We start from the raw sequence: 12110 nt of genomic DNA, 5'->3' as shown, positions 1-12110 counted from the left end.
GATTAGCCGAGCGGTCTTGGGCGCTGCAGTCATGGACTTTGCGGCTGGTCCCGGCGGAGGTTCGAGTCCCCCCTCGGGCATGGGTGTGCGTGTGTTTGTCCTTAGGATAATTTAGATTGAGTTGTGTGTAAGCTTAGGGACTGATGACTTTAGCAGTTAAGTCCCGTAAGATTTCACACACATTTGAACATTTTTTTCTAAAAACAAACCTATACACCACGGAGGAGTTACCGAATGGGACGGAAATCGATGGATGTGATGTACATGTGTTCCCAAACAAATGATTACAATTTCATAAATTGTTAAACTTCAAAAGTTTTACAACATACTGTCCATCTGTGTTGCAAGTCATTTCATAATGCATTTGCGCTTCCTACTACCGTGAAGATCACATCGGCATAGTAATGGGAAAAGCATACGCAGTGTGAAGTGGCTTTCAAAACTGATGGGCAAATTGTAAACCGTAAATTCCGTAGATGACAGCATAGCTCTTTCGAAACCGGACATCCAATAAGATGCATTTTTGCCTTGAGAAGTTTTCTTCAGTTATCATACAATGCACATCGAGCCCCAAGACTGGCAGTGTTAAAAACATATAATTTCAGAAAAGTTAGATGATTATTCAAGAGAAGGAGTTTCGCAAACTTAGCTAGTCAATAACGCGTTCATTCAGCCCTGGTCCAAATGCAAGCAGTTATGAGGCTTGGCATTTATCGCCAGAGTTGTTGGATGCCCTCCTGAGAGTAAACGTGCCAAATTCTGTCCAACTGGCGCGTAAGATCGTCAAAATCTCCAGCTGGTTGCTGGACCCTGCCCACAATGCTCCAAACATTCTCAACTGGGGAGAGATCCGGCGACCTTTCTGGCTAAGGTAGGGTTTGGCAAGCAGAAGACAAGCAGTAGAATCTCGCTCATGCGTAGAGTATCGTCACGTACCGTTGTGCTGTAAGGGTGTCGCGTACGACAACGAAATATGTCCTGCTATGAAAAGAAATGGCAGCCGAGACCATTAGTCCTATCTTCGGGCCTTATGGTGGACGACAGGCAGGTTGGTATGTCACCGCTATCTGGAGCGTCTCTAGACAGTGTCAGTAATAAATGTTTCCATCACTGTTAATTTTCCTCGTCTAATGTGTGTAGCATATCTTGCAGACTTACATCCGTTTTACTCTGTTTTTCTGGCCTGGATGGTGTGCGTACTGCTCGACGTGCTTCCTGTTCTGCCCTCTGCGTTGACCATGTTTGCTGCACCTCTGTCAACACACAGCAACAACACAGCCCCTACAGAAACCGACCTGTTTTCCAGACATTCCACGACACTGAGATAGTCACTAAGAATCTTACACTTTGTGAAATAATACCACTTAAAGGAAATCGATTCGCATGTTGGAATTACTCGCGCAACTATTTCTTACACCTAGTTTTTAATTTCATCTTATGTTTTACCAGACAGTGGTTGGAATAAATATCACTACAGATTCTTCACATGGTAAAAAACAGTCACATCACTTCCGTTACTTTTCGAAAGGAAAACATCGGCAAACTTAGACATTGTATTGTATTGTATGTTAATCGGGGGCCTAGAAACGACGGAGAGGCTCCGTCCCCGCCGTAGCCGCAGTAATCCACAACCCCACGACGACTACCGCAGTCAACTTCACCCTCCGCCGCCACATACCGAACCACTCTTTCAGGGTTATTGTGCGGTTCGGTCCCCGGTGAACCGTCCAGGGACCGTCTCACACCAGACGAGTGTAACCACTATGTTCGCGTGATGGAGTAATGGTGGTGTACGCGTACGTGGAGAACTTGTTTGCGCAGCAATCGCCGACATAGTGTAGCTGAGTCGGAATAAGGGGAACCAGCTCGCATTCGCCGAGGCAGATGGAAAACCACCTAAAAACCACCCACAGACTGGCTGGCTCACCGGACCTCTACACAAGTCCGCCGGGCGGATTCGTATCGGGGACCAGGCGCTCCTTCCCAGTCCGGAAAGCGGTGCGTTAGACCGCACGGCTAACCGGGCTGGCAACTTAGACATCAGTAACGCATTTCTTTTTATTCATACTACTGTATATGAGTTTGCCTCTGTCCTTATCGTTGCAATTCAAGAAATACAGTTCGAGGTCTGATTTTTGACCTAGCTGCCTCTAGATATCAAAGTTACAGGTTTCATTTTCGGTCTTGTCTTCTTCGGTCGAGTACTGGATGTTTATGTTGTTCTAATCATTGTATCTGATACTAACGACAAAGACGTACGAGCCACCGAACTGATTTCGATAAGAAAGACTTGTACTAGGCGTCCAAACAATCCCAGACGGAAACTCCCAGCCAGTAATGCCATACGATCATTTCATTTCAGTTTACAAGAAGCAGAGATAATTTCATGACTTTCATTATGTCGAAAGGGAAATTGTTAACGGCGTTCTTCAAATGTTTACAAAGTCTGTCACCAAATAAGTCCGAGATGTAAGTTACAATTCATTAGAGTTTTTGTGTGATATTAAACGCCAAGAGATGAATGACAATTTAATTCGATAAACTACTTGATTATTAGCCATTGTTTTTTAAGAAAAGGAGTTAAGCAGTTATTAACTTAGTGTGTGGCATAGAACTATGTTCTGTTAATTTCCACTTGATGACTGCTGAATGTTACATTACTGTAAGATACCCTACGTTAAGCCAAAAAGAGTAGTCTCCGCTTTTGCAAAGGTCAGTTTTTATTGAAACAATTATATAGTGCTGAAACTAAATGTTTAATATTAGAGTACATTGTAGAATTCTGTTGAGTGAAGTTTACTGAAATATTTATCCGAGCATTATTGGTTGGAATGCTCGAAGAACTGTCGTCAATTTATATTTTTAATTTGCTTGCAGATGCAGCAGCCAGATGGCATGAGTTTCGTGCGTCTTCGAACACTTAACGTCAAATCACATGGGCTCTGAATTAAGCCAAATTTCGGTAAGTAGCGCAATGACTGTAGGCCAGTAATTTGCGATACCATCTTACCAAGACTACAGAGCATCTACATTCATCGCTAATGAGAAAATTCATAAGTCAACAGAGATTGGTGGCGCTATGAAGACATATCAGGTGCCGTGACATGAACTGCAACTCTTCCACAACCCAATGTCGTACAATCTTGACATATTAGTTTATTTTCGACAAATATATGTGGAGAGTGCACACTGTTTAAAAGTACGAAAATGAAACTGTCCATACTAAGACGACAGCAACTTAATCTGTTTTATCCAGCACTTGTCGATGAAAATAACTGGGATCGTAGCGTACTTCCGAACAAGTTTCTGGAGGGTGACAATGTGCCTTTAGATTTCCCTGTTGCACCTATGGCTGCGGAGCAAGCACAGGAAATTTTTCAAAATTAATAGATAGACCACAGTCCTGGTGAATTTCTGCAGTAGTTGATTTGTTGTGTTGCCCCAGCCGTTCCGACACGTCATTGCTAATCGGCTTCCTGGTTCCGCCATCACAGACTTCACCGCATTCTCATACTCCTGCAAAATGGAGAAACTGGGCGGCCCCCTTGGTGCTCTTCTAGACGAGTAGGCTAAGTTCCGACACCTTGTTTCATCCTCTCCCTTGTCTCATCATCACCAACACGAACATGACACTACACGACACGCACACCCGCCACAGTCATTTACACTTACGAGGTACATTTACGCACACAGTTTACGTACTTTTCAAAGGAAAGCTGCCTGGATAGGGATAAAATCTTTCCAATTTGGCGGCTGAACCTGCCATTCGTTGTCTCCCAGCCATTCATGCCATTCGACTTTGCTTTACGAGTACATGGTCAGTAACGTCTCACAGAGGCGAGTGTGCCACAGGAAGAGGTTCTTCTGTTTGTATGTTTTATCTTCACATTCAAACGATATGCGGTGCTCGTCCAGCTCATGCTGAAGGCTGTGAGTTCGCTTGCGGCAGGCCGGGGTTTAATTTCTCGTCTCTTTACGTCGTTGTCACTGTGCAGGCTGCAATTTAAAATTCACTTACCCTATAGCGGCGTCTGCTCAATGTCCCTTCACTTGGCGACGTAGATACCTACAAGATGATGTAACAGCAGCGTTGATAAAAAAAAAAACACCTGAAATCTACAATTACTGAGGACGCGCAACTCTAGTTATGAAAGAAAGTTCTGTAGAAATACTGTCATCCAATTTTGTCGGGCAGTAAGAAAATGGACTGGCTCCTGGAAAATAATGTCAAAAATTTAAACACAATAATGTTTATTTTGTCCTTTATAACGAAAGAAAAGATAAAATTCAGACCACATTTAAAATATTGGCTATTTCCTTCCAGTTCACGATTCATACACACATTTCACACGCACAGCAGCCAGAAATTTGTCCAAACCCGATCCGTATTAAACAACGTTTCCGCAGTCATTAATTCCACCACTAATATGAGTTATTACATTCGGTCCTCCTTGTGGATTTCTAAAAAAGAAACTGCTCTCCAAATATGCTCAGTAGTTGAATACTGAAACATGCCACACAGATTCTATGAAGGCCAATATTTCACACGCGAATATCTGTCCAACAGATTTAGTCATAATCTCCGAAATTTCGCCAAGCAGTCCTCAACAACAACTGCTATCGACTTAGCTCACCAATAAATCAAACATTAAGTGATTATTCATCTTACACATTACTTTTATTGGCACTAGTAACATGACCATCCGCATTCAATGCTAGCGAGCCACTTCCTTCTTCCAGCCTCATCTCAATTCTGATTGGCGGACCATACTGACTGCCAATGAGAATACTCGCTCGTGATCATACTCGGCCGGCCGCGGTGGTCGTGCGGTTCTAGGCGCTCCAGTCCGAAGCCGCGCTGCTGCTACGGTCGTAGGTTCGAATCCTGCCTCGGGCGTGGATGTGTGTGATGTCCTTAGATTAGTTTGGTTTCATTAGTTCTAAGTTCTAGGGGACTGATGACCACAGCAGTTGAGTCCCATAGTGCCCAGAGCCATTTGAACCATTTTTGATCATACTCGCGCCAAAACTGGTCTGCACCAATGCTTGTACATAGACGCATTTGCGTCAATCTGACATGCATATATTAAAGTAATGTTTAATAAATTAAAATGAAAAGACAATAATTCTGGAAATATTCTTAGGTACAGATTTTACTCCAGCTGACTTTGTGGCTGATCTGTTACAATAGCAATCACACTTAGACATACGTCATCAGCAAAGTGGGTAAATCCCTTAGGATCATTTTCCCATGACAGGCTCATGTAACTCTTGCAGGTTACTTAAGACGGTATATAATACAATATTGAAATTTGATGAATGTCCCACATACACACTCTCATCTACTCACAGGCTCACATAACACATAATAAAATAAATACTGATTATATTAGTTCTTTCTGAAATTATTCTAGAATTCATACTACGAAATTTGTAAGGTATTTGAAATTTTTAAATTAAATTTCAATAAAATAATTCTGTACCCAGATACTTCAGGTGAATATAAATAACTGGCAACCAAAAACAAGTCATAAATGTTCCCAGGTGAATTTCCTTTCTTAAGTGTAGTTTTTCTAACTTTAAAGTAAATTTTTCTCTCTCGGAAAATATGACTGCTAGAAAGTTCACATTTTCACACCACCTTTCTATTAATAACAAAGTGCAGTACACAAATTTTGAAAGCGATTAAACGAAACCTACTATCATTTGTTTAGATTCTTACAGGTGGTGAATGCACGCGTTCAGTAAGAGACATTGAATAACTTTCCCGCGGCAGGCAGTGACAGATGCACATGTGTCTCCCGGGCAGGCCGCTAGATGTCAGCCTCCGAAGTTACTTACAGTAAGCTATCCTAAAACAAACGTTCACTCGGAACAACTTGCGACGCTATACGCTAATCCTCAACGTCACGCCGTAAAATTTAATTTTGCAGCACGTTTGTCTTCCCTCCTGCTCAGCGAGCCACGACATAGCGTTGGGAAAAACCAACCGCTTAAAACCGATACCGGTATTTTAGTTCGGAATAACAGACAGCCGGCCGGGGTGGCCGAGCGGTTCTAGGCACTACAGTCTGGAGCCGCGCGACCGCTACGGTCGCAGGTTCGAATCCTACCTCGGGCATGGATGTGTGTGATGTCCTTAGGTTAGTTAGGTTTAAGTAGTTGTAAGTTCTAGGGGACTGATGACCTTAGAAGTTAAGTCCCATAGTGCTCAGAGCCAATAACCGATATTTTTCGGTATTTGTTTGGTCTTGCTTATGACAGGTGACATTTTTATTTTTTACTAATAACCGAGTAAAGAAACCGAAATATCAATTAGCCACAGCAGGAGCGATAGAATTTTTCGTTATTGAATAAGAGCTTGTTCCACAACATTTGGGCGAACTGCTGGATGTTTGTAACTTCTGCCACAATATTTCGGTGCAGAGTCTTCTGGCCATCTTCAGGTGATAATGGCAAAAATGCAATGAGCTCTGGTATTCAGGGCCCCGCCGACACATGCGTGGTGGATTAACTTGGCGTTGCGCGTGTACTACTTGAGCGCGTTCGATTCTGCTGCGCCGCGCCCTCCGTGGTGAAAACTTGCAGCATCGATATCAATTCGATGGTCTTCCCGCGAATCCATCACAGAACTACGCCGGCTACGGAGGACAGGAAGTTTTCCAAAGATTATATTCCATGTTGAATTCAACTGAAAAACGCCGTCTCGATTAATATGAGAGTCACTGTTCGACAGACATATTTCCACGGATTCATTACTGTTCAAAAGTGTTTGAAATCTTATGGGACGAAACTGCTAAGGTGATCAGTCCCTAAGCTTACACACTACTTAACCGAAATTATCCTAAGGACAAACACACACACCCATGCCCGAGGGAGGACTCGAACCTCCGCCGGGAACAGCCTCACAGTCCATGACTGCAGCGCCCCAGACCGCTCGGCTAATTCCACCCGGCAGGAGTCATTAATAACAGAACTCCAAAAGTTAGACGTATGGGCCACAATTTTTGTCTCACTGTAATTCATTACATGCGTATTCGAAATACAGTGTTCGGCGATGGCAGACTTACAAAGCTGAAGGAGACGAGTATGCCGCTGATGTTCTACAATGCGATGCTGCACAGTACGCGTCGCTTGCCCTTTATAAGATCTGTCGCATTCGCATGGAAGCCTATTAACACCTGGCTTGCGCAACTCTAGATCGTCTTTGACAGATCCCAACAGCGACGAAATTTTTGCAGGAGGCGTAAGATTGCTTTCACTTTATATTTTCTTAGTAATCTGCCTATTTGCGCTGAGATATTACCAATATATGGTAAATAGGCAGTCGTTTTAAAATCTTCCTCGTCTTCTTTGCTCTGTCGCTTTCATGTCTGCAGCGCTCTCTCCACTTGCTTTGACGAATACCCATTCTTCAGAAACACAGTCTGCAGGTGCTCCAGGTCTATCGGTATCAGAGAGGACGTGGGCTCTCTGAATCAAGGTCTTCAAAACGCCCATCGTTTTTGCCGGATAGTGGTAACTAGCGGCTTGCAAGTAAAGGTCTGTGTGAGTGGGCTTTCTATATACTGAATGACCAAGTGTGCCATCGCTCTTTCGTGGCACCAAGGCGCCTATAAACGGCAGGCTGCCCTCGTTCTGCAACTCCATAGAAAATTATATGTTTTCGCGTATGGAGTTCAATGTTGTAAGAACTCTCGCAGACGATCCAAACCACGAAGCCAAACTATAAAAGTGTCGTCAACATGTCGCCAAAATATAGTGGGTTAAAAGTGGTCGAGGCGAGTGCTCGCTCCTCAAAATCTTCCATAAAAAGATTGGCTACCAGGGGATATAAGGGACTCCCAATGGCGACACTGTCTGATTTCTCATAAAAGCCGTTGTCAAATAAAACATATCTAGAAGAGAGTGTGTGCTCAAACAGCGCTGTAATGTCAGCTCCAAACCTATTGTCAATGAAATGTAGTGAGTCCACAAGAGGTACATTTGTAACAAGTGAAACCAGATCAAAACTGATCAACAACTTTGCAGCTGTAATAACTTAAGTCTGCTGATGAAATCACTAGAATTCCTTATGTGATGTGGACACTTTCCTACCATTGGTTTGAGCAAAGACGCCAAGTACTTTGCTAAGTCGTAGATTGGTGCTACAATATTACTCACAACTACACGTAACTGAACGTTATCCGTGTGGATCTTGGGCGATCCATAAAGCCTAGGTGGAGCTGGACTATTTGGTTTCAGTTTCTTAATTACCTCCTTTGGTGAGGAACTGTTAGTAAGAAGTTCTGCTGTTTTCCGCATCACTTGAATAGTAGGAGCCTTATCGATTTTGCATATATTGAGTCGCTTGATAAAACATTGATCTAATTAATATAGTCCGCCAGTAGCATTAAAACAGTAGCATTACCTTTGTCCGATTTAAGCACCACTGTATCCGGGTCTGCTCGCAAGTTCCGGAGGGCTGCCCTCTCTGGGCCATGGCGGGATCGGCGCCAGTAGTATCTCTGACATAAGTGCGATCGATTTCCCAGTGCAGAGGTTCGTCTTTGGGCTTGCGCCGGCTCGAGATATAAGGGAATGCCGACCGCGATTAGAGAGAGAGGACAACGCTTTGAGAACGGAACGCAGCGGTGCGCGAGTCAGCGATTGGCTGGCGGACAGAAACGAAGACGGCGTGCCTGAGGCCGGGCGGCGGTTGTCACGTGGTTGCACTGGCGTCGGCGGCAGTTGGCCGGCGCTGTGCATTCTCCGGCAACCTCGTGAGCTGTCGATGTGCCTGCTTCCTTGGAGGGACCCGCTATTATGGCCTTGCGAAGTGATGGTCTGACATCTTCGCAAAATCGCGCCAGCATCAAAACACTCAGTTAAGTACGCTAACTACTAAGAGCGCTTAGTTAACTGTGATTGTGGTCGCTCTTAGTACAGTAAGACGTTGCAAGACGTGTGATGTTATGTTTTTTCGATTTTATTTGAGGCCTCTTACTAAGCGTGTGCTCTGCTTCCGTATAATATTGATGTATTTGCAGATGTGTGTCATCAAGTTCTAGTTAGTGTCGGTTCTCGTGAGCCACTTCAATTCTCACTATTAGTGTTTGTTTATCAAGTACTGCTTCACTTAAAGGAAGCACTTCCGAGTGAAATTAGTTGTTGTTTAGCCTTGATTTTATAGAGTTATTTTACTGTTAAATCGTAAATATTAACAAAAGTTTTTCTGCCTCCTGTTGTCGGGTGTAGGTTGTGTTTCAGTGAGCTGAGGCAGTGGGCAACCGAAGCACACGGCTTCCCTTTAGATTACAAGCTTGCTTCACGAGCGGTGGACTTCGCCTGAGCTCGTGAGTTCCTCTTCGTTAGCGTTTGATTGGTTCACATTTTGGTGGTTTACTCGACGAGGGGTTGCAAACGGAGCCACGCCTTGGTTCAAATGGTTCAAATGGCTCTGAGCACTATGGGACTCAACATCTGAGGTCATCAGTCCCCTAGAACTTAGAACTACTTAAACCTAAGTGACCTAAAGACATCACACACATCCATGCCCGAGGCAGGTTCCGAACCTGCAACCGTAGCGATCGCGTGGTTCCAGACTGTAGCGGCTAGGACCGCTCGGCCACAACGTCCGGCCGTCTTGGTTCGAAGTTAAATATTACTTCCCTCAGTCGGTTCCACCGTTCGTGGTTAAGCTTCGGCCTTACAACCTTGGGCATTGCTTCTGTTGTTACACATTTACGATTATACGAAGTTATAACTTTCTATGCCTCAAAGGTCCATCTTACAAGTCAATGGACATTTGAATAATTTCGTGGTTCGCTCTGCAACATTGCCCAAGTTATGTTTAATAAATATGTTTTAAGTATTCGTGTTTAAGTTGAGGCTGTGTTTCAACTGTTATTTTACATGTAATGTTAAATTTTGGGATTGAAAGGGTCTTAAATATGCGTCTTAACTTGAGTTTTTTTTGTTAAAGTTATGGTTAAATTCAGTCTTAGCGGCTTTTGTCAGTTTTGGTGGGAGATTGTGGGCTAATGATTTATTAACTTGCTTATGATTTTATGTAATGAGAGTTTCTTAAATATTTTGCGTGAGTGGCGGTTCTCAATGTTTATGGGAGATGTTTTATTAACCCGCTTACGATTTTACGTAACGAGAGTTTCTTAAATATTTTACCTGAGTGGCGGTTCTCGATGTTGCCTTATGATTTATTAACTTGCTTATGATTTCATGTAATGAATGTCTCTTAAATAATCTTGCCCGAGTGGCGCCTGTCAAATTTTATGTGGGATTGTTTTGGGCAGTTAATAAACCCATTGGAATTGAAATGTTCACTTTATTGGGTCAGCCCTTCCACCCCCTTTAAAGGTTAAACAAAACAAGTGTTAAGTAAAATCGTTCCACTCTCCATAGGCGAGATGTTGCTCTTCGGCAGTGTAGCTCTTGTCAACACACGACAAGACTCATGGCGCACTTCCTCAGCTTCATCTGTAGCAAGACGGCGCACAGCTTCTTCAGTGGAACTGACGAAGTCAAGTTGTGGCGGTGGAACAGGTGTACGAGCAAAATTGAGACATCTTGCTAACACAGACGTAGGCACGTCATCTATAGGTTACCCCGTCAAGTTAATAACGGATCGTCGAGTAGGAACTTCCACCAGCATCTGTGTCGAAAGTCGGTCGAACTTGGCCATTTGCCTCGTCGTAGCCTTGTCATTGCTCCAGTTTGCTCTGGCCCAAGTCACACCATCCACTCAGTCCCTAGACAACGTAGACAGTCTTCCTGCCAATTCTAAATGAAGATATTGGTAATACATGTCCTTCGATATGGAATCCAGTTCACGCCTACTGAAACGAATCCTTTCTCTCACTAATGCCATACTTGCTTTATGTTTGATGATATTTGCAGCGGCGCTATCAATCAAATGCACTATTTTTGCAAACTTTGGTATAATACCCTTGTCTCTGCAACTTAATAAAAATATCAGAGCTCAGTAGCCTCGCTCTTTTTTCACGTAACTTCTCGAATCTTCGAATACACTGAATCAGTTCCTCCCCGTAGAGATCCTTGATGTGAGATTTTAAACTTTCCCGGCGTACATATTGTTCCACAAAATTTCGGGCGAACTGCCGAATGCTTGTAACTTCCTGCAACAATATTTCAGCGCAGAGTCTTCTGGCCATCTTCAGGCGATACCCGAAGATGGTCAGAAGACTCTGCGTCGAAATATTGTGGCAGGAAGTTACAAACATTCGGCAGTTCGCCCGAAAATTTGTGGGACAATATGTACACCGGGTAAGTTTTAAATTTCACAAATAAGAGCTTTTTTAGGAATTGAATAATTTTCATTCGTAGAATGTGCATTGGTTTGAAATATTGGGTTATTAAAAAGACTTGGAAAACCAATCAGTGAGGTATTAATAACAATGTCGACAGAAACGAGCAACAGGCGCATGCGATAAGAACTGGTACAGCATTGCTGAGACAACAGTGTCCTTCTTGGCGAGTGTGTCTGTTGCCGAGTGTCATGCCGTAATTTACGCGCCTATGTACTGTGTCAAGACTTGCCCCCTCCTGGTCTATACAGTCGTTTCTCGCTGTAGTCGGCGGACATCCGTTGTATTGCAGAAGAGCGCCAAGCGTGGTCTGCAACTATTTTTATGAAGTGACGTAGCAGTGAAGCGCAGTGTTTCATTTGCTATAAAAGATTAGTGATTTGTCTACCATTTCTGTGAAATAATAAAAGAGGAAGGATATTATGGTAAAAGTCATTGATAATTAACAATAAAAATAAAAACTGGTTTATCTACTGACTGTGTCTACATAATACGCCTTTATCTGGAGCCGTTGCAGACGGACAAATTAACACGAAAAACAGAGTTCTTCAGCCTCAGCTTTCACTCTTTAGCGCTGACTATTTGTAATGTCAAAATAGTGGTGTGATACCCGACTAAAATACAATTTCTGAGCAGAGTTTCAAAAAATTAGAATCAATAGGAGAATATTGGAGATTTTTTTAACTATTCAAACACTTAGCACTTTTAGAGAAAAGAGCGAAATGTGGGTGGAGTGCGTTTCGATTTATTTGCCTGTTTAATTTTATATGTTTAAATCTATGTATC

At 43.2% G+C, this 12110-nt stretch overlaps 1 protein-coding gene across 1 annotated transcript in view; it reads left to right on the top strand.

Moving 5' to 3' along the window:
• The window catches only part of LOC124777173 (parathyroid hormone/parathyroid hormone-related peptide receptor-like), a gene marked incomplete at its 3' end in the record, with an annotated part of 209890 nt that overhangs the window by 17494 nt on the left and 180286 nt on the right, over nucleotides 1-12110 (top strand). The window contains exon 2 of the mRNA XM_047252486.1: nucleotides 2878-2962. Coding sequence (XP_047108442.1) covers nucleotides 2936-2962 — 27 coding nt within the window. The remainder of the gene's footprint in view (nucleotides 1-2877; nucleotides 2963-12110) is intronic.

This window comes from Schistocerca piceifrons, chromosome 1, assembly GCF_021461385.2.
Source record: "Schistocerca piceifrons isolate TAMUIC-IGC-003096 chromosome 1, iqSchPice1.1, whole genome shotgun sequence".
NCBI lineage: Eukaryota > Metazoa > Arthropoda > Insecta > Orthoptera > Acrididae > Schistocerca > Schistocerca piceifrons.
Note: the sequence above shows the minus strand (reverse complement) of the source record. Positions and strands in the feature narration are given on the sequence as shown.